This window comes from Protopterus annectens, chromosome 1.part1, assembly GCF_019279795.1.
Source record: "Protopterus annectens isolate FY-2018-M chromosome 1.part1, PAN1.0, whole genome shotgun sequence".
Classification (NCBI taxonomy): Eukaryota; Metazoa; Chordata; order Ceratodontiformes; family Protopteridae; genus Protopterus; species Protopterus annectens.
The window spans coordinates 1,056,907,808-1,056,931,848 of NC_056726.1; the positions used below are offsets into that span (position 1 = coordinate 1,056,907,808).

General features: G+C 39.2%; 1 protein-coding gene across 1 annotated transcript in view; it reads left to right on the top strand.

The window, feature by feature from the left end:
* Positions 1-2,987: 2,987 nt before the first annotated feature.
* Positions 2,988-24,041, top strand: part of LOC122808897 (calmodulin-4-like) — a 96,682-nt gene continuing 75,628 nt past the window's right edge. Inside the window, exons 1-2 of the mRNA XM_044080015.1 lie at positions 2,988-3,145; positions 19,153-19,203. Coding sequence (XP_043935950.1) covers positions 3,134-3,145; positions 19,153-19,203 — 63 coding nt within the window. The 5' untranslated portion in view covers positions 2,988-3,133. The remainder of the gene's footprint in view (positions 3,146-19,152; positions 19,204-24,041) is intronic.

A 24,041-nucleotide genomic window follows, 5' to 3' on the forward strand; every position in this document is an offset into this window, starting at 1 on the left:
TTAAACTTTCTGATAATGTTCAAAAACCCACAGCTTCAGCCCTAAACCTCTTAAACGGGCTAGGACTATGTCATCATCTAACATTCATGCAGCTAGTTACAGCACACAACCTAGTAAACAAACCTGGAGTGGAATGTGAGCAGCCCTGAAACATACCCTTCAAAGTTAATCTCTTGCCAGAAACCTAAAAGGAAGCAAAAAAGCTCTTTTAATCACTACCACGGGTAATAATAATAGTTCAGTAGGATTCACTTAAGTCTTCTTACACCTTCAAACTCTGGAAAGACATACCTGCCATTCTAAAAATGATAACTTCTTCCAAAACTTGTCTCAGACAATATCTAAACAATTCATGGCTATGCTTTCACTCAGCCCCAGGCTAATTTGACCCATACAGCTCCTAACATTTCCTGTCTCTCCCTTCTTATTAAAGCCAAGTTATGACCCAGCCATCTGGAGCACCTCTCTCTACCTCTCTTCTCCTTTCCTCTACCTTCTCCTCTGACTACCTTTCAGAGTACAAATTACTGCAATCCCGTACATGCTATAACCTGTCTATTATTATTTCTATTTTACAATAATATTAATTTGATTGTGACTGCCTATCATGTACTAGTGTTTTTAATATCGCTGCTTCATTTTATAATACTGTATGTCCCTCTGCGGCACACTATTCCCTGTCATCTGTAAAATTTGACTTGTAGTGATTTTCTTTCTAGACGCATTTATTTTTGCATAGTCGTTTTTTTCCAGACAATAAATACAGAGTAAGATAAATACAGATGTATACTTGGCAGGGGGTGGAGCTTATCCTAGCTATGAATAGGTTCAAGGCAGGAACATTTACTTTGAGTTGGATGCCATTCCATTGTAATATAGGGTTCGAGTCCACTGTAAGACGTGAAGCTTGCACATACATGCAGTCACAGCGCCCTGTGCATTACCATGATTCAGCGCCCCACCCCTTAGCTCTGTAAAGAAAGAAAAAAGTTTACTCTGTCTGTAATATTATGGATCCACACTCCCAGACGAAAAAGAAAAAAAAAAGGGTGTTCCCTCAATTACCACTGACTAAGCGGCCAGCTGCACAAAACCTGCTCCCTCCAACTTAGCCATTCATGTCCCATTTCTGTTCCCTGCCACTGACCCTCTAATTATATTGAACTAACTAAATGCATACGAATTTACTCTTATAAACTGTAGAAAGTGCTTGCAACAAATTCAGCGGTCTGGTTTTAGTTTAATTTTTTTTTTCTATTAAACTTAGACCACACACAGAGCAATATAGTGCTCAGGTTTGAGCGCAAATGCAGTACCGGCTTTTAAAAGACAGTATCGCATTAAAAAAAGAAAGAGCGGGATCAGCTGATGGCGCCTCAAAACTTTGCACCCAGGGTACTTGTCCCTCTCACCACCCGTCCGGTTATCAGCGGGAAACACGCGTTCAGCTGCCTCATCCCATTGCCTGCTGTGGAAAGTAGTGGGACTTAAAAAGTCTGGCTTTTCGATCAAACTGAATTACTGTGGAAAAGCTGGCAATTCAGTTACATCACCAATCCGGACCTGCAGGCGGAGCTATTCCCTGTTAGGTCCGGGTGCTTTAAATCGTGCAGCAACTGGCTGCAAATCATGAAGGGGGTGGGGATTGGGGCAGAAAGAGCCTTGCAAAGATCGCAGCTGTAGAGCAGTTTGTTTTCGTGCTTCTACAGCCGCGAAAAAAAAGACCGAGATTTGTTTTTTTTCTTAACCATCCATCCATTCATCTAGCCAGCCAGCCATTCATCCAGCCAGCCAGCTAGCCAGCCAGCCAGACAGCCATCTATTCATCCAGTCACCCAGCCAGCTAGATATCCAATCCATTCATCCAGCCAGCTAGCTATCCAATCCATTCATCCAGCCAGCAATCCAGACATTCGTGTATCCAGCCAGCCATCTATCCAGCCATTAATGCATCCGTCCAGCCATTCATTCATCCAGCTGCTAATTCCACCAACCAGCTAGCCACTGCAGCAGTCATCCAGCTAGCCCTCCAGCAGCCAACCAGCCAGTTAGCCACTCCAGCAGCCAGCCAGCTAGCCACTCCAGCAGCCAGACAGCCAGCTATCTGCTCCACCAGCCAGCCACTCCAGCAGTCAGTCAGCTAGCTAGCCACTCCAGCAGCCAATCAGCCAGCTAGCTATTCCAGCAGCCAGCCAGCTGTTGTACCCATAACAGTATCTCCTTCACCACTCTTGGGTTGACATCATGGTAGAGGATGTGGCCAATATCAAATTGGCCACTCCGCTATGTCCCACTTTGACCCGCTTCAAAGGTGGCAGTGCCTATACAGACAGACACATGCAAACACATGCACGCCCATATGTATGCATACACAGCACTGCAGACACACACATAGACATACACAAGCTGTAGTAGAACAGCACCAGTGACCCCCACATTCCACAGCATTGCCTGCAGAATGTAAAGCATCGCTGTCTCCCAAAAGGTTTGCCTCAAGACTTCTGATTAACACATACTAACATAGTATGTCTGGCAGCCATTAGACAAAAACGCATTTTAAAATTCCATGTGGTATTGCTCCGTTGAATACAGCGCTCTCTTAATTTTTAGTTTACTCTATCCAATACTGTCTTTATTACTTCTTTACTGATTTGCCTTGCACATTCCATAATATTTATACCAATCACAAATTCATGAAATAAATGAAAAGCACATTAATAAGTCAATTGTACCCCTTTCCTGTATATTAAGAGATGAAAAGCTTCCTATCCTCCAAAACTGGCAAGATGGGAGAAAGTCTAAAATGAATTAGCAAAACAGTTAAACATTTGGCCTTTATGCTTGGCACATAAATATGTTTTGTTTGTTTGGCTTGCATTACTTGATTACCTTTAGGGTTTGAATTGCAAAACCTGCCACTCCCAGCACAGGAGGTTACCGATGTTAAATGTGATATGTCAGTCTCAACAATGAAAACCGATTAGGGGTGGGAAATTGCAGATTTGGAGAGTGTGGCACTTTAACATTACATATAAAGCCCTGAAAGTTGCAGAGCTTGTATAAACTGTTGAAAAGCGTGTCGACTCTGTTTTGAAGCTTCCATTCAACAGGCTTGCGGGTACATCTCTTCACAATGGCAACAACGGTAAGTTGCACTTTGCATGTGGAAGTATCTCTTGAGTATTTTATTTTACAAGTCACTTTCTGAAAGTGATATGAAGGATGCTGTATAAAATATATCTGAAAAAGTCTGCCATAACATTTTGTTCATGTTTGAATAATCTAAATTGCTACATTTGAGTCTTATTGATGCTTTAGACAGAGAATACATTAGGAATCCTTCAGGTACTTAAGTCACAATTCCAGAGCCGACATAACACTGAAACCATTCTAAGAAGCTAATCTTCAAATTCACACCATTGAATGAAGAGGACTGGCTGGTTTCTTTCAGTGAGTGCAGGATTGCCATACCACTCCGACAACTTCACCAAGTTACCCATTTAAAATGAAAAACAATTTGTTGAATCATTCATGAACTAAAATGCTATCACAATTTACTAAACAGACAAAGTATACAGTAAATTATGTTACCAAATAAAACAGTTCTATATAGAGTCTATTATTTGGTGTCATTAACCATAAAATAACAGCAAGTTTGTTCTTTAAGGTTCAAAATGTAAGACAAGCACATGATGTTAAAATATGCTATTGCAAAAGGGGTAGAGAAATTCACTAACTCAACCATTAATTAGGTCGTTTTCCTAGGCCGAACATTTATTTATTTATTTTTGTCTGATAAATATAAATGCCACTGAATTTGGAGCACATTTTCCGGCTGAACAAGAAATAAAATGACAGTACTCCAAAACACTGCAGTCTCAGTCTGTCCACTGAAAATGTAAAAAGTTTTTTTTAAAGTTTACTCTAAACAACATCAAGGCAAATCAGTTTGAAATGTAGTAGAATTTTTGATCTCATACGCAGACATGCTTTAAGCCATGAAAAGATATTCAAAATAGTAAAGCCTATAATCCAAGAGGAGAAGTGATGTATTTTTGTCTGGTATAATTCAGGTTATGAGATAAAACAAAATATAACCCTAGAAAAAGGCATGCATTCTGTAATACGCCATAAATATCTGCATGCTGTCAAATGAATTCTTAGTGGTTTTGCTTTGTTTAATTTAAGTTGAAAGGGTGTGGTAACCAAACTAGTACTTGTCAAAAGAAAATATTGGCAATCATAATTGCATCACTTTCATGCAACTGTTATGTTAAACATTTTATACCTTACCATGTTATGTTGCCTTTTTGAAATGTAACTTAATACCTGTTTAACTGTGGAGCTTTTCTCCCCGGGTCTCTGCTGAAAAGGGATATGTATCCAGTTGGACTAACCCGGTAAACAAATGTAAAATAAAATAAAATAAAATAAATCATAGAGTGCCGTGTTTTTATCTTTGCCTGAGCATTTCTCATCACAATTGTAAGAAATTAAAGTATTTGTCACGGCACAGGAGTCAATTGTCATTTAGTAGAAGAGTAGTAATTTAAATACATTATTAAATAATTAATTAATTGAAAAAAAAAGAAAAAAAATGATATAAGGTGATGCAGTAAGTAACATGATTAATTAGAACAAGTTATACACAGATTGTCTGTGGCATATGAATGTAAATCGCACAGTGTAGGTAGCAGTTTGGTATCCTGCAGAGGGATTAGTTCCAGATGCTTACGGTCACCATGGAGGAAATATTTCAGGCACTTATAATTTGCATGTTTATTTGGAGGTAATAAAATTTGATCTACATTGTCAATATAATGAATTAGGGAAAATGTTTAACTGGGACAGAAATCACTTGAGGAATGAAGCATCTAATTTCATCTGAGTAGAAAAACAAACTGGATGGAAGAAAAAAATCATACAGTTTGTAATATAGCATGAATATCTGAATGCTGTCAAGTTTTATTTATTTATTTATTTTATTTTACATTTGTTTACCGGGCTAGTCTAGCTGGATACATGTCCTTTTTCAGTAGAGGCCCAGGGAGATAAGCTCCAAGACATGGTCTAAATACAATAGTACAAGTTCAAACAACACAGAAAAAAAAAATATCAATATACTAATAAAAATAGCAACTTTAAAAAGGAAATAAAACTCATCAACAATGGTATTAAGTAATTAACAGTACAGAGTTTGTAACAGAATATATTATTGAGGAAACAAATCAAAAAACAGTGAAATTTCAAGTATGGAGACATATCAGGTTAGGTCATAGTTAAACAAAGAAAGTTAGGTGAGAAGTAATGTAGCAAAGGAGTTACTTAAGATGAGAAAGTAAAAAGAGGATATAAAAAGAAAAGGGGTAGATAAGAAAAGTATGATAAGATGGGGAAAAAAGTAGCAGAGGCTAGTAAGCACTGGATAGGTTAGATAACTTAGTAGAGGTAGATGATTAGTCTGGTTTTGAACAGGGGCATAGCCAGTGAGTTTTGAGGAGAAGTTTAAGTCTATTTTTAAAGACAGATAATGAGGTGAGTGAGGAGAGGTCACAAGGGAGAAGATTCCAGGATTTACCTACAGAATTAGAGAAAAGGGAATCCCCAGCTCTGTTGTTAGGTTTAGTGGTGTGGACTAGTAGTTTTTGAGATGAGCGTAAGGACTTCAGATTTGTGTAGGGAGTGATTAGGGTAGATAAACTTGGAGTATTAGAAGGTTTATAAAGGATGTTGTGGGCAAGGGTGAGTTGGTGAAATTTAATCAGGTGTTGTAGTTCTAACCATCCTAGCTGTTTTAGGTTAATGCAATGATGGGTTCTAAATGAGTTGCCTGTAGCAAATCGTGCTATGTTATTATAAGCCATTTCCAATTTGTTGAGGTTATTCTTGGAGAGATTAGTAAAAATGGGAGAGGCATAAAGGAGTGTAGAGATCAAGTGTGTGTGGGCAACTGTAATTTTAGCAGTGGGGGAAAGGAAGGGTTTTATCCTGTAGAGGGTACCGATTTTTTTATTAACAGTCTTTATGGTATTATTGATATGGATGTCAAAGTTGAGATTATTGTCAATGGTGACACCGAGTAGTTTGGTGGTAGAGTCAGGAGATATAATAGTATCATTGGTAGATGTTACTGAGAACTGGAGAGGGGAGGACTTATGAGTAGGTGTGAAGAGGAGAAGTTTGTTTTTTTTAGGGTTTAAGAGGAGGCAATGCTGAGAGAACCATTGTTCAACTATGTTGAATACTTTTTGGGTGAGAGCATGAAGGTCATGGGATGATGTAGCTGAACATAATAGGGTTGAGTCATCAGCATATTGTATGCAGGTGGCTTGTGGGATAGCTAGATGACGGTCATTAATAAATATAGAGAAAAGAAGAGGTCCAAGTATGGATCCCTGAGGGACTCCTAAGGTAACAGGTAGAAGGGTGGATAAAGTGTTTTGCCAAAGTACTGCTTGTTGTCGGTTGTCAAGGTAGGATTGGAACCATTTTATGGAACGTGGGTCTAATGAGAGAGATTTCAGGATGTTTAAGAGAATTTGGTGGTTTACCATGTCGAATGCTTTGGACAAGTCGATGAATAGAGCAGAAGAAAGGTTGTTCAGGTTTCGGTGCCTATTAATATAGTCAGTGAAAGACAAGAGGGCAGTGGTAGTGCTGTGTGAGGGTCTGAAACCATGTTGACAGTTGGAAAGTAAGTTATTTCCAGTTAGATGGTGGAGTAGTTGCTTATGGATACACTTCTCCATAATTTTAGCTAGGGGAGAAAGTAGGGCAATGGGGCGATAGTTTGATATTTCTGTGGAATGTCCTCCTTTGTGTAGGGGGATTATGTGGGAGACTTTCCATATAGTGGGGATGTAATCTTCAGTAATCGATCTATTATAGAAATAGGATAGGCTATGGCCTTGGATGATATCTGTAGATATTCAGAAGGCAGTAGGTCTGCAGAAGGAGAGCATGGTTTCAGTTTATTCAAAAGGGTTTGAATAAATGAGGTTGTAACAGGTTTGAAATGAAAGGAGGGTGGTGGGGTTGAGGAGTATGAGGGTATTGTGAAGGTATTAGGTGTTAGTTGCCTGGCTAGTAATTGGATAGTATCTGTAAAAAAGGTATTGAAGGTATTAGCTGTTTGGATTGGATTATTCGAGTCTGTATTTTGAGGGTTTGGTGTAGCAGATTTACCTGGGTGTAGTAATTGCTTGATGCTGGCCCAGAATTTCTGTGGGTTGTTGTGATTAGGTTGTTGGTATTGTAAGTAGTGAATTCTTAGTAGTTTAAGTTTCTTTAATTTAGATAGAAAGGCTGTGCATTTGAACTAGTATTTGCCAAAAGAAAATAAACAATGGTAATCATAGAGTAACTTGCTTTTATCATCAGCTTTAGCTGTATTAGCTGCACGCAGAGGAAATTGTTTTCTAGAATTTTCTTCAAATCCAGATGGATGACTGAATAGTGAAAGTATTTTGAAATAGACTATGGAGTAAATCAGTATGAATGTCTATTATTTGATGTAATTAACCATAAAATATCAGCAAGTGAATCAGAAGAGGCTAAAATTTGTGAACCTCTTACATAAAACATAAGCAGCTTTGCATGCTGTATATAATGAAATCGTTACTTTAGGATAGTCTAGAGCAGCACTAGACTGTGCTGGTATCCACTGTTCTAGAACTAATCAGTGGAGGACATATGCAAATAATGCCATCACTAAGGCTCAGCCTACTTTAGGAAATGTCATAGTTTAGGGGTAAGTGGTACAGCAAAAAAGTCAAGAATAAAGTCATATTTGAGACAAGAGTGGTCCATGCAGGGAGGTGGAGGTACTTTGTGACAATGTGACATGTAAGCTTTTACACAGAGCATTCCTGTTCAGTTCCATTATAATATTGTCAAGCTGCTATGGTAAAATTATAATGAAACACTGAAGCAGATTTTCTCATAAAATCACTTGTTTGTGGGAGTGCATCTCTTTTACAAGTGATTGGTTTCCATAGTTCTGTACACTATAGTTACTGGCATGTGTAGAAAGAGGTGTCAGGATTTCTTGTTATAAAAGGCCATTCCGGGGACAGAACAAAGGAAAGAGAGATGAATCTTACACTGTAGTGTGGTAGATAAGAATAAGGGAGATTTCTTAATAAAACAGACTATACTACAAATGATCCAACAAAGAAAACTGGAAAGTCTGCCCAAAAGGAGAGCAATGAGAACAATAACAATTCTTACATGCAGGTAGGTGCATGTGTGAATGGGTGTGCCTTCCGTGAAGGTTGGGCGTCGGGCTGACACCTTGGCACCGTAAAATCCACTGCCAATTATTAGCAGACCAGAGTTCCGCTGTGGCGACCCCTAACTGGGAAAATCCAAAAACATCATTTAGACTGAGTCAAGAAAGGGCATTAAGAAAGAGGCATGTGTTTTTTTAACATGTCTGTCTACACAGGGGACAGCTGTTCTGAGGGACGTTGGTTGTATGTGTGAGAGATGCATGTTATTGGAGGAGGTCCTGCTTAACATTTATTAGCCTATGAGTATGAAATTGTTATACTATGGGAAATTAACAATGTGCATGAAAGTAGGGAGAACATGAGAGAGGGTCATTAGATAGAAATGAATGTCTAGTATACGTATATCTGGAGTAAAAGCAATAGATACATGCAAAATGAAAGATAATGCATACCAGCATTCAGAGTCGATGCTAAACATTTAATTGACTCTACTAACTCATTTTCATTAACAAACTTTATAATGCAGGCATGCATAATTTTGCCTATTCTTTAAGTACATATATCTCACTTAATAAATGTTCTCTAACTTCTATGTCCCTATTCATTAAACAGAATTACAATTGCCTGTTTTGTACTCATTGATAAGCATTCCTGACTCACATATCATCTTGTGTATAATTCTATTGTAGATTAAATCATACTGTATAACTATGCACATTTAATGTTGGCAGCTTAGATTTAAGACAGTACATGGGAGGCATTGCACCAAAATATGTGGTTTTGGTTGTATCTTTTCAAATACCTTGTCCTCTTGGTCAACAGTGTTTTCCACTAGGACAGATTTTTCACTCATAATTCACTACTGCCTAATTATACTCTTTTCTGCACATGTGCCCAAACCACCGTACTCTGTTCTCTTTGACCTTCTCTGCAATTGGAGCCACTTTGGCTTCTGCTCTTATGTTATCATTTCTTTGTCTGTCCCGCAGATAACATAAGAGCAGAAGCCAAAGTGGCTCCAATTGCAGAGAAGGTCAAAGAGAACAGAATATGGTGGTTTGGGCACATGTGCAGGAAAGCAGAAGACAAGCTGGTGAAAAAACATAGAAAAGAGAGAAGGCAGGAGGAAATGAGTGTCCAGCAAAGAGATTAAAGGATTGTCTGATAGAAGACCTGTGTCAAGCATGACCATTGAAGAAGGTATGAGAAAGGTGGAGACAGCTGACATGATGTGACACCCTGACCCCATGTAGAAAAATAGGAAAAGGGGGGTTAATGATGAGGTCCTAATTTCCCTTTCCTTCTGTTGCACCACATGTTTACATTAAAGACCCTCACATTGCCTCTGCTATCAGCCATGGCTGCACTCACCTTACCTTGCTGCCTTTAAGTCCAACTCTTTACACTGTTATACTAATCCAGAATCCACTCTCCCTTGAATGATTCACAAATTTCTCTTGGATTCATTGAAATGATTTAAAACTTCCTTCCCAGGATGTTACTGTATCCTTCACTATCCTGACCTCCTTAATGGTCAGACCCTGTACTTTTCATTGCCTTCTAAACACCTTGCCCATTTTCCTCCCATGCCTACATCCTACACAAGACATAAAATCCTGTCTATCATTTTCTTACTGTAAACTTCTCTCCACCTCCCCACGTATCCTATGAGTTTCCCATCTCCACCATTAATTACTTGTGAATTTGCTCTATGTCAGCGTACAATAAGCATTTGAAATTACATCAGATATATTATATTTGAAATCTGGCTCCCAACTCCTGGGGCTTTGGTGCTTGAATTCTGTTCCTGTCTGTGTGTCAACCATGACCCTAACAAATAAACCTAGAACATCATTCTTTCAGTTTGAATACTATCTTATTCAAAGGGTTAACTGTGACATTCTGAGCAATGCATAAGAGAGGGATAACACCTGCCCTGTGGCAGTAGAGATCTTACCACTCCACTTATCCAATAAGGTAAACCAACCACATCACAGTCCTCTCTGTAGAGCCTCTAAGTGTCCTAAATGTGAGGGAGACCTTTAACCCCAAATACCAGGCATTGGTTCTAACTGCTGAGAGACTGCAGGCCAACATCTGAGAACCAGATCGTGGCAACACTAATTGCATACTTTGAGTCTGCAGTACATAGTTAATCTCAAGCTTCCATAAGTATGCCAGAATGCAAACGTTTAGCAAATATATAGTTGTGCTTTTCTGGCATCAAAATATACTAAAAGCAATGTGCCCAATAAGGTTCATCCTCTCACATGTTATGGAAAGCAAACTCCCTTAGGTGATTCATAGAAGCATCATATAGTCTTTGGCAAATGGGGACCAAAAAATGTGTCCAACCCAGATGCAGATGATCCCAAAAGATGTTACTAATACATGAGCTAAGCTTGAATTATTAGTAAGAAGAATAATGTGGAAAAAGGACAGCCTTGCTTGTTGTCCCTTTGTACATCAACAGATCTGGAGACCCCCACATTCAAAAAGCAGAACTTAAGCCCACTGATTGCATAATGTTTTCTTTATGCCAAAAAGCACAACTTGGTATTTGCTAAACCTTTGCATTCTATCACTCTTGAAAGTGCAAAAGTAGTTGTCTGTGGTCTTCTGAAAATGTAACCACATTGATTCATTTTATCATCAGTTTATTACCAACATGCCTTGTGTCATTTCCGTTACAAAAAATGCTGTCTATCCCCATCCATTAACCTGGTTTCTAGTACATTCTCACTTGGCCAACTTTCTATGCAAATTCTTAAGCAGATCTCTAGGGTGGGCATGGTCAGACATATACTGATATAGCTGTTAATCCTCCGTTTTCATAATGAGGAACACTGCCTGTTGTAATGTGGAACAAATGAGAAAAATATGAAATGCCTACTATTTCAACTAGAAAGCTCAAGGCATGATTAATCACTGTTTCTTTATACTTACAAAGTTTATTTTTTTATGAATTAATGTCATTCAGTCTTACTTATAATGGATCCATCCATCCATCCTCAACCCCTTTTCTCATTTTGTACATGGGGCTGGGGTGTCCCTTCAGCAGTGACAATCATCTCGAGCCAAGCTTTACACCACCAGGTGGCTAGCCCTGAAGTGTTAATTCATTCATACCACTCATTCACACACACACACACACACACACACACACACACACACACACACACACACACACACACACACACATACTTACATTTGTGGCCAATTTAGAGTGTCCAGTTCCACCTACTGCATGTCTTTGGAATATGGGAGGAAACAGAAGCACCCGGAAGAAACCCATGTGTTTGCAGGGAGGACATGAAGACTCCACACAGAAGGCACCCCAGCCAAGAATCAAACCAGAGAACCTCTTACTGTGAGGTGACAATGCTAACCACCACAGCCATCCTCTTACTTACAATAGATATTTGTTAAAATATTCTTAATAATAAAAGTGTAACAGACTTTTTCAAGGTTGAACAGGGTAGAACATGAAATTTTTAAGACTCAAAATAAGAAGTGTTCCTCTTAATGAGGAACAGTTGAGATGTATGGCTATCCTTCTTGTATTACACTACCTTTAACAGAACTTATAGTTTTCAGGAACATTATAAACCTATCCATATGACTTATTTGCCTAAATTCATCTCCAGAAAGTATAAATTTCTGCTCTTTCTCTCTCCTTATCTGTATGCAAATATGTACCAACTTCCTTGCCCACTGCTCCTCACTAGAATATCCACTGTTTTTTATTTATTTATTTTTTATTTTATGGAATTGTGGAGCCTCAAAGTCTGACTTTATGGATACAGTGTCACATTTAAGTCACTTTTATTTATTTTCTGCCTCAGATTACTATGTGTGAAAAAGTTATTAAAACACCCACTTCCCTATTGTGTTGAGCCATATTTCCATCCTCCTAGCAAATAACCTTTAAGCAGCATTGACCTCCCATGCCTCTTCTAATTCCCAGTACCTGAGACATCCACCTTCTCCCCTAAAGTCATCCTCCATTTTCCCATTTATCACAGTCTGTCTCCCACTGACCGTGTCGACTCTTGAGGCTGTTAGCTTTCCTCTCTGTTAAAGTTCTTGCAAGAAAATGACTTGAGCTCCTAATCTTTTCATCATGATCAATAGTTCCTCCTTATTCTGTGAATGATTGACAACCTACACTAACATTTTATACTGCAAACACTAAACTAATATCACACCCTCTCCTGTGTGATGGGGGCTGCTATTCAGGCTGCTAAATATACATGACCTGTGGGAGTCATCTTCAGCAGGGCCTCTGGGACTCTAGTCAGCAACCTAAATGCCATGAAGAAGTTATTAGCTGGGGAATCATCTCTGTGAAATAAAGTGATAAATCCATGACTGCAACTGAGGTGATCCAGGAATGACTAGCAAACTGTGTGCTGGAAAAAAACAATGAGGGAGGGTGCAAGTGAGTAGCTGATGATGGCTTATTCAACTTGGGGGTGGAGGAAAGTGGTCCTGCCTGCTGCAGTGCTGACACCTACTGGAAAGATAGATACACAGCAGGTAATGTATAAGCCATGGATGCCCACTTGACTTATCCAACCACATCCATGCAGTAAACTTAATAATAAATGCAAATATGAAGTTGTCAAAAATGCTCTTGTTAATCTTAATAAGGAACCCTGGTCCCTGAATGAAGCAAGCAAAGCTAGATATGAGGTAAAAATATTCACCCAGGCAAAAGACAACCATAAAGCTTTTTTAACTATGTTAGAAACCTTAGAAACAATGCCCAACATTGCACAGAGCAAATAGTAAATACCATCACATACTCAGACTCTGAGGACATTGCCAGTACACTAGTGGACACATTTAACTCTGTCTTCACCATCCCTATATTCACAGATCACATACCCATATCTACACACACCCCCATCAAATCTCCCAAGAACAAGTCCTCAAAACACTTTCCCAGGCCAAGAATACTGTTTCATATACTACTAGACAACATACTAGGCTACCTATTGACCAGTCTGAAATAGGACCTATGAAATCCCTTACAGAGCCTATTCAGCATCAGCTTCCAGACTGGCTTTATGCAGGATGAATTGAGGACAGCAACAGTAATTCCTCTGCACAGATTTGGGGTTTCACTGGACCTGGGCAGTGATAGACCCATGCATCTGACCAGGCTCATCTGTGAGGCTATGGAGAGGATCATGGATCTAGGCTGTGATAGACCCATACATCTGACCAGGCTTATCTGTGAGGCTATGGAGAGGATCATGGATCTGGGCTGTGATAGACCCATACATCTGACCAGGCTCATCTGTGAGGCTATGGAGAGGATCATGGATCTGGGCTGTGATAGACCCATACATCTGACCAGGCTTATCTGTGAGGCTATGGAGAGGATCATGGATATGGGCTGTGATAGACCCATACATCTGACCAGGCTCATCTGTGAGGCTATGGGGAGGATCATGGATATGGGCTGTGATAGACCCATACATCTGACCAGGCTTATCTGTGAGGCTATGGAGAGTATCATTCTGGAATTAATAAATAAGGATTCAGACAACCTATAAATTCTTGACCCAAGCTACTTTGGTTTTGTCAAGGGCAGATCCTACCTGCTAACGTGGTTAACTTCTTTGAGAAGGTTATTAAAGCTATAGATGAAGGAAAATTGGTGCACACAGCATTATCTAGGCCCCACAAAGAGGTTTGAAACCATCACACACTCTGGTATTGTTAATAAACTCTGACACCTAAATGTTAACCCTACAAAACTCATTGGATACACAACTGAATCAAAAACAGTACTCAGGAAATTAGGGTAGCTGGCTCTACTCCCTCCAAAAGTCAACGTCAAAGTCAAAGTAAACTTTATTGTCATTCAGAAATCACACAAGTGCAAAAACTGAACAGAATTCTATATCTCCAGGCTCAATGTGAAGACAACATAGAAACTATTTTCACAGACATTTACACATATAACACCTAGCTATTACTTCACGGACATGCAGGTAGACAGACTGATACTGCACATAATTAGAAACACATTTTAACACTTTTCACAGTGAACACTTACTTGCATGGGACTTTAGTATTGCACAGGTACTTGGTTAAGACATTGCATTGATCTTTGCACAGAAAGAGACATTTAAGTATTGCACTGTGAACATTGGAGTATTACTATACTCTAATATTGCACTATGGTTAATTTATGAATTTGTAACATGTATTGCACCGAAATAAGATATATTTTATTGCATTGCTATTGCCCTAGATGGCCTATAAGTTAACGGTCATAGTGAATCACTAGTGGTATGCCCCAGGGTTCAGTGCTTGGGCCAGTCCTCTTTATCATTTACATATTGGATGCCAAAGCTAATGTAATTAGTTATTAAGCAGAACATTGTGTATAATTCCCCCTTTGGTATGCACTTGTCCAAACACTTAACACAACCTTAATGACCACAACGCTTTCTCACCAAGGAAATCAAGATACTAAATTACAAAAAAATGTATTGACCATCTGAAAGCCTTGTCCATCTTCTCAGTATCATACAGGCTACTAAGCAATAATCTCTGCCTCCTGTATAGAACCGCAGCTGACCTTATCTCGGATGTACTGCATAACCATAAGTCCAGTGGTGGAATAAACATCTATCTTAATCAGTTAATCTCTTTTATTTTTATTATATTTTATTAATATCTTAATCTCTTTCTGCAATATAAATAGAACATGTTAGAAGGATAGATATGTTTCACAAAGAATATCACTTCTTTGGCATCATCTTCCTCTCCACATAAAGCAAAGTACTTCCCCTGCTCTTTTTAAACTTAGTCTGGATGAATGGATTGGAAAACACAAATCTGCTCTCATTTAGCCCCCTGCCCTTATAGATAGGGATAACATGTAAATGACTTGCCCAGCTATGGGTTATTCATACAAACATTACATGGGCCAAAATCTTCATGAGAATTCAGGGCTACGCTTCTAAAGATCCCCACAGATCAATAGGCTAGCAAGTATCTGTGAACCTATGAACCTATTAATGAAGCTTAGAAATCAGACTCTCACAGAATATGACATAGCAAGCCTTCACATCTGTCAGTATGAATATCACATCCCAGGGAAAGTGGCAGTGCTAAAAAAATGGAAGATATTTTTATGTACGTATTTTATTAGTGCATATTTATTTGATGATGCCCTGTTGCCTTATATAGAAGTTCTAATTAACTGTTTTATTGGTTGTGTCACATGATTCTTGATTTTAACTATTTAAAGAGGATTATGGCTACTAACCATTGTATGTACACACTGAAGAAGGGTTATTCTCAAAAGCTCTGTGGATTTTGAATACATTTTTTGTAGATTTTTTTAATATACTTTTATACTCAGCGTGTCCGTAACTTGGTTCATAGGTAAGTACTAGGCTATTGGTCCTAGAGCATATATAAGCCTAGCCAAAAGGTACCCTGGCTTTCGCCACCCAAGAAAATTATTTTCCTGTGCCCCTGTTGAGCAGAGCCACAGAGGTGATCCCCAGGGTGAATTTCCTATCTCCCATCCAATCATCAAGATTTTTCTTGAACAGTGCTAATGAGGAGCTTTATTTGATATCGATAGGTAGTTTGTTCCAGAGTATGGGAAGTCTCTGGGACAGGAATCTATCCCTCCAGCATGTTCTGTTTATTGTGGTGGCAAGGTTTAAGTCCTTAGATCATGTAGCTCGAAAGGACTGGGATTTCCCCACCCTCTCACCCGGTTATTGTTGTGTTCTTAAATACCAATGTCTTTCTAGCTGCCTGCCTCTTACATTAATTTGACTGTATATCTCATTTCCTCTCTGCTTTCACTGTCTTGTGTGAGTAAGCACAAAATTATCATTTTGTGAAATCACTTCCCTTCAACTATTTAAATTTATTGACAATCCTACTGTATTCCATAGTATCAGAATACAAAAGTGACCACCCCTTTCAATCTATCTTGCTGTTTTAAAAATAGTGACTCTCCACTAAAACTTAACTTTTTAGACAGGTAAAACTTAATTTACCTACTTTCACATCTAACTTCTCTAGTGCACACTGCAGTGTTTAGGATAAACCATTTTTTTCATCTTAACTTTAAGCATCCCTGTTACTAACATTTGCTTTAATACCTGCTGGAAAGCACTAGGAAGCCTTAAACTGATGCAAGCACTCAACTCTCCTTGTTATTAAGGAGAAATTAATTGTAGACACTAAACAGCCTATAATTGCAAAGTACCTTGCTAAGGTAAGGGAAAACAGCTCCTGTACTTTACAAAAAAAGCACCAAACCATTCAAGTCCAAGGGTCAGCCTCCGGTGATTTCTCCTGTTCACCTGGTGAATCTGGGCATACTAGGGCAATGCAGCAATTGCCTCATGTACACAGACAACCCTTTCCTCCTACCACCCAACACTACAACCTGTGAGAGATGCACTTATTTAGCCAAATTGGAAGCAAAGTTCTCTCCATCCAAGATTGTGCTAGACAGTCAAGAGGAGAAGGTTAACACCCACACTACACCTCAAGCAACACATAGCCCTTCTAAATCCACACCACTAACACCCACACATAGCAACACTAAATCCACATATGTGGAGGCCCTTAACTGTAACCTGCCCAAGCAACAAGGACCTCTGGAGCTGAAACACAAACAAACACCAGTCACAACCAAAGTGTCACATAGCTCACAACACCAGTGTGCCACCCAGCAACAGCGTTTAAGGCAAGACAATGTACCTAACACATTAGTCATAGGTGACTCTATAGTCAGGCACACTGATGTCCCACTCACCAGGCAGAACAAGGAGAAAATTACAGTCTCTGCCACATAACGCATGCACTCAAGTCACTCCACAACAAGTACAAATATGACTCTGTCATTGTCCATTTTGGAATGAATGACTTGAGACATACCTCCCTGGACTACATGAAAAGAGACATGGAAGAGCTCTTGGATCATTTGGCCCAGGCAGGCATGACCCTAGCCTTGAGTAGCATCCTGACTTTGCCCAGAATGATACCACAGTATAAGGACAAAATGACTGACTTCAACAATTGGCTAAGCGTCTGGTGTCATTCAAAGGGGATCCAGTACCTGTCTGCCTGGGATGACATGATCGACAGACCACGATGCCTTCCCAGAAATGGTCTGCACCTGTCACCACTGGGATTCAGGTTACTGGCTAAGGCTCTTGCCACCCCTATAGTGCCTTTTTTAGGCAAAGTTCAAAGGACAAAACCATCACCGTAACAGGTACAAGCATGCAAAATCTGAAGGTAATGCTACTCAATGCTAGAAGTCTAAACTTCAAAATGCACTCTCTCGAGGCACTCCTAAAAATGAAGAACATTGATATCTGTGCAGTAACTGAGACCTGTTTCAAGGCTCCAGAGAGCACCCCTGCAATACCAGGCTACAACTCTTACCACACTTTTCGGCCACTAAACCAAGACCAAAACACTAAAGGTGGAGGAGTGTCCATATTCACCAAGGATATTCACACCACCAGGCTAGTTGCCCAACACAATGCATCTGAAATTCTCCTGGTGCAACTAACACTAGGTAAGACTGCAATCCAAATTGTAGCTTGCTACAGATCCCCCACCATGCCCCAAGATTCTCACTACACCTTTCTAAGACTCCAGGCAACCTTACACTCCTTCTAGGACTCTAGGCTCTACTGACAAATCCTTACTGCACTCATTTAAATCCAGCAATACTGCAGATGACTCAATGTATTCTTCTCATGTCTCTAATGACTAGAATTCCATTCCCCTCTCATTGAGACAAATAGCCTGAAATGCTTCAGGCTACTATTGAAACAGCACCTAAAGGTCTCAAGAATTTACTCATGCAGTACACCTGGCTAATTCCCCTAAACTATCCTTATCTAGTCCATCCCATCCTGATCTAAAATGATAACTTAGCCAGCAATCTTCTGTCTTATCCTGTACCATTATGTCGACTTTCTTGGTCAGCTACACACCTGTGTGTGTGTATATCTAGGTCTACTTTGTTTTATTGAATCTCATTTCACTGAATTTCATTTCACCCGACCACTTCGCTGAGAACTCGAATTACTGAAAACTCATTTCACTGGATGTCATTTCACTGAACTTCAGTTAGTATATATGGCACTGTGTAGAGTACTGTAAGGCAAGTAAAAGGTTTCTGCCCTTTTCCCCACTGTAGTGCGATCCTGGAGTTAATGTGTATAGTAAGGGGGAGGCATAGCCCCACACCTAGTTTGAGTACATTTTGTCTTCTGGAGAGAATTAGTCATTGGTGTTGCAACTATGCATATCTGTTGTTTAAACTATATTGTTTTGAAGTTTTTGGTAAAATACAATACAAAACAAACAAGGTGGGGGGTATGCCCCTCACCCCCTTAACTATATATACTAACTCCACGATTGCACTAAAGTGGGGAAAAGGGCATATACCTTCTACTTGCCTTACAATACTCTACACAGTGCCATATATACTAAGTTCAGTTCAGTGAAATGAGTTTTCAGTAATTTGTGTTTTCAGTGAAGTGGTCAGGGCAAAATGAAATTCAGTGAAATTAGATTCAACGAAACAAAGTACACCCATATATATATATATATATATATATATATATATATATATATATATATATATATATATATATATCACATCTATCTATCTGTCTAGATAGGTGTGTGTGTGTGTGTGTGTGTGTGTGTGTGTGTGTGTGCGCGCGCCCGCTCGTGACTGCTCCCGCGTGTAAGCACAGACATATACATACTTAAGAAATTTAAATATCTTTAAATTTTTACATAGTTATCCAGTTTAAACTATTGGTGATGATATGTTGCATGCTGTTTAACAATATAAATATGAGATAACAGAAGTGATGTAACTGTATTTTTTTATTTCTAGTGTGGCATGGACATAGGAAAATTGCGTACTGCCTTTGATAAGATTGATAAAGTAAGTACTCTTTGTTTACTTAAAATTTTTTAAGATTAAAAACAAAAATACACTTTCTAAGAATCTGTCTAAAATAACTCCACAGAATTACATTTTATGGACAGCATTATTATTATTATTTCTGATAACTGAAACCATAGCAAAAGAATAACCCTGTCAGAAACATGACGTTATAATTACAGAACTGTTTCCTGTCACCCAGCCCAAGTGTGCTTACCTGCATATTCATACAACAAAAGATTATGAGAGCAAGATAGTGGTTGTGCTGGTCTGAGGTTACACTGGAACTGTTAGAACTTGGCTTCTTTTAAGTTTTGCTTCCTACTGTTCACAACATTCTTTTCAGATCTCCTAGGTTGTTGACTTTGTACTGACTTCCAACATTGCTGTTCACCAGCTGTTTGCACAATACTTGCTTACCATCCTTTAGAGAAAAGATTTTGCTGAGTACTGGGATGAGATTGGATTGTAAGCTCTTGGACAGCCGTTTACACTCAATATTGCAGTTTTTTTCACTAAGCACAGTAAAATAGTGGACTTGATTAACAGTGAACACAACCAGTATGTTTTTGCCAAAACTTCCTTAGAATATCCAGCAAATCACACCACAAGCATTTAAAGCGCAATCAATTAAGATAATTAACTCATGAAATTTAAACAAGCATTCATAACTTAAAATACATATTAATTTTTAAAACCCCCTCATAAAACCCATGTTTCAAAGATATCCCAATATAATAAGAAAATCTTAAATACTAAAATATATAAAAAATCATGAATCAATATTTAAATAATTCTGTATTATTTACCAACTTAGAAATATACATAAATGATGTAATGCTTATCTCAACCTGGAAAGCATTATGGAACCTGTTTCTTACTAAAAAAAAATGATCTCAAATTCTTACAAAGCTATTATGGCTCTTAAAACGCAAAATGGGCTCATTTTTTCCAATTTGTGGCTAAAACTTAATCCTTCTATTAATTATAATCAGCTTTCTAAGGCCATAAGTATTAGTTCCAGATTCATACCTTTAAAAAAACTTAAATATACACAAATGATAACGAACAATGCGTATCTTCCTCCTGACATACTCAATAAAATTTCTTCCAACTACCCCCATAATTGTCAATTTTGCCCTAACCAAACTGATGATATTTTACATGTCTTATGGAGTTGTAAGCGCACATATAAGTTATGGTGTGCTTTGAGAGTCTTACTGGAGAAAATTGGATATGAAAAGTCTACTCTCTCTTGGGAATTTACTATTCTTCATATTCCACCTCCAGGCCTATCCGAGCGGAACTATAGAGTCCTGATCTCTATTTTTACGCTAATTAAATATTATATTTCTTTGAACTGGAAAAATAGGCATACTTTGACCTGGGAAGGTTTCAAGTCTTTAGCTATTAAACTTCTCAAGGCACATAAATATGTATTCCATAACATCAATCATAAACCACTTCTTAAAGATTTTTGGAGAATACTTTTTGAACACATATTAAAATGACTACACGTTCCTGGGTGTATCTACCAAATGCTATTTGTTGTATCTCTTTGTATATAGTTGGGCAATGTATAAATGTACCTAGTTTATAATGTTTTCGTATGCTCTTTTTCTTTTTCCTTTCTATATTTTGTCATAATGTATTGAATATGTTGTTCGCTGCTTGTCCTGTTATTAATATGAAATATAACAAGAAAGAGAATGAAAAAAAAAAATAAATGATGTAATGCTGCCCTCCAGTGGTCAAAAGAAAAATACACTAAAAACAATTTTAAGAACATGTATACTTTAAAACATATAAGAATGCATAACAGTGTGAGAGTGTCTAAATATGAAACTAAATGAATCATCCCTTTTATGAACACATTGACTATACAAGTGTTTAAAGCCTACATAATTTACTTTAAAATTTGTTTTTAACACAATTGTTTATTAAAAATAATATTTTCAAAGAATAAATTCAAAGAATAAGTACTATAGTTTAGCAGCTCTTAATTTCAGAACAGGGGCCAGGGAGACAATTTCATTTAAACCCGGACATTTGCTGGCTGATCTCAGATCGTTCACATAGCTGATGCAATACCCTTGACATAAAGGGTGGTTCTACTCACTAAGTATTACTTTAGAGAGAGCCATTTTAAACAACAATGCCAATTTTCAGGTGATAGTCTTAACATCAACCTTACATAATGGTGCTGCTTCAACTGTTTCAGCATAGTCCGTTATTAATTCAGTTACAGGCTTGCTGTTCTTGAACTGTTTGTAAGTTTCTGTGAGGCCATTTTTTGCTTGGGCTAAAGGGAAGTCTCTCTGTTGATCAGTGGCAGTGAAAAACATTGAGCAGCCTGCCTGCCCCTGTGGGAGTGGTTACTGACTTGAAACTGTAGTTTTATTGGCCATTTTGGGTCAATTCCAAAACTCCTTCATTTTCCTCTCTTAAAACCCTCTTTTGCACAGTTTTGCACGTTTTTGAGCATAGCGCAACAGCGGGCAGCACCGTCTAATTGGGTTTAAACTATTCCTGGCTCCACAAAGTGTGCTCTTCACTTTTTCCCTTAGAACTGCTCTATCTCTCAATTTAAGCACCATGTTCTCATTCTAAGGCCCTTCACTGGTCCAATTAAGTAATCCTACAAGTTAGCACTATTAAACCATAAGCACTACTTACTCTTATACTCTCTACGATTACCCTGTCCTCTATTGGTCCATCTTAAATTCAGTTTCCCTATTACTCTAGCATATCCAAAGGTCAGTCAATGGTTTCCTCTCCAGTCCTGCTGGTGAATCAGGGAATTTTGAGGCAATGTTACAACTGTCTCATGTACACGGACAACCCTCTCCTCCTCCAAACAGGTTCAAATATATGTGAGAGATGCAACTATTTAGCCAAACTGGAGGCTGAGCTCTCTCATCTCAAAACTGGTGTAACCAGTCAGGAGGAGAAGGTAACCTCACACAACACAATTCCAGTATCACATAGTCCCACCACATCAGCGAACCAAACACATAAATACACAAAAACATACTCGGAGGCTCTAAATAAAAATCTACCTAAGCAACAGAGACCTCCAAAGCAGACATCCAAGCAAACGCTACCTCAAAACAAAACACGCACAACACATAACCCACAAAGTCAGTGTGCCAAGCAGCCACAGCCCTTAAGGCTGAATAACACACCTGATACTCTTGTAATAGGTGACTCTATTGTCAGACACACTGACGTCCCACTCACCAGGCTGAATAAAGAGAAGGTCACGGTGAGCTGCCTGTCAGGTGCTAGGATCCGCCACATAACACAAGCACTCAGGTCACTCCAAAGCAAATACAAATATGACTCAAGTCATTGTACATGCTGGTGTGAATGACCTGAGACGTACCTCCCTGGACTACATGAAAAGAGACATAGAGGAGCTCTCTGATCATGTAGCCCAGGCTGGTATGACCCTGACCTTGAGCAGCATCTTACCCTCACCTAGAATGATGCCACAGTACAAAGACAAAATGATCGATTTTAACAATTGGCTAAAATGTTGGTGTCATTCAAAGGGGATCCAGTGTCTGTCAGCCTGGGATGACATGCTCGACAAGCCACGTTGCTTCGCTAGGGACGGCTTGCACCTGTCACCACTGGGCTTTCGGATATTGGCAAAGGCTCTTGCCACCCCCATAGTGCCTTTTTTAGGCAATGCTCAAAAGTCAAACCCACCCCCATAGACAGCACAAGGAACAAGAAACTAAGGGTAATGCTGCTAAACGCCAGAAGTCTTAACCTCAAGATGCACGCACTCGAAGCTCTCCTCAGTATGGAGAACATCGATATCTGTGCAGTGACATAAACCTGGTTCAAGGCTCCAGAGAGCACCCCAGCACTACCAGGCTATACCTCATATCATGCTTTACGGCTCCAAAACCCGGACCGAACCAGAAAAGGAGGGGGAGTTTCCATATTTATCAAGGATATCCACACCTCCAGGTGAGTGGCATTGCACGAAGTATCGGAGACCATCCATGTGCAACTAACAGTGGGCAAGACTGCTTTTCAGTTTATAGCATCCTACAGACCACCCTCTCAAAGACAGGAATCCCACTCGGTTTTCCTGAAAACATTGGAGAACATGAAGATTTCTCCGAACACCATTATATTGGGCTACTTCAACTACCCAAACATTGACTGGGAGCATACTCAAGCCCCAGCACCTTAGCCCAAAGGTTCCTGGAAATTATAAACTCAAATGCTATGGAACAACTAGTCAACACTCCCACAAGAGGGGACAACATACTAAACCTGATCATTACCAACATGGGGACTCTATGCTCCACACCAGAAGTATATCCCTCATTGGTAAGATCAGACCATAAATTAATTTCACTGGATGTCCACATCCCGACCCCACCCCCAGCCCAGAAAACCACAGTGAAAAACTTCTCAAAAGCGAACTTCTCACTTCTCAAAACCGAAGTGGAATCCTTCAAGGCCCCAGGGCCAGTGGAAACTACGGCCCAAACTGCAGAATCCTATATAAACGCATTCTACGGACATCTCCAGGAATGCATGGATCATGCTATCCCAAACAAAACCAAGTCCCAATCATCCAAAGGCAGGCGTCCAGTCTGGTGGACCCCTGCCATAAATAAACTGTACAACAGAAGGAGGAAGCTACTACATGATAGAGTAAAATCCTCCAAGGCCAGCTTCGAGAGAAAAATTGCACAGGACACCAAAGACAATCATAAGACTTGTTTCAGTTATGTTAGAAACCTGGGATGCAACTCCCAGACTTGTTCTGAGTTGATTCTAAATGACAAAAAATACACTGAACCCGCAGACAT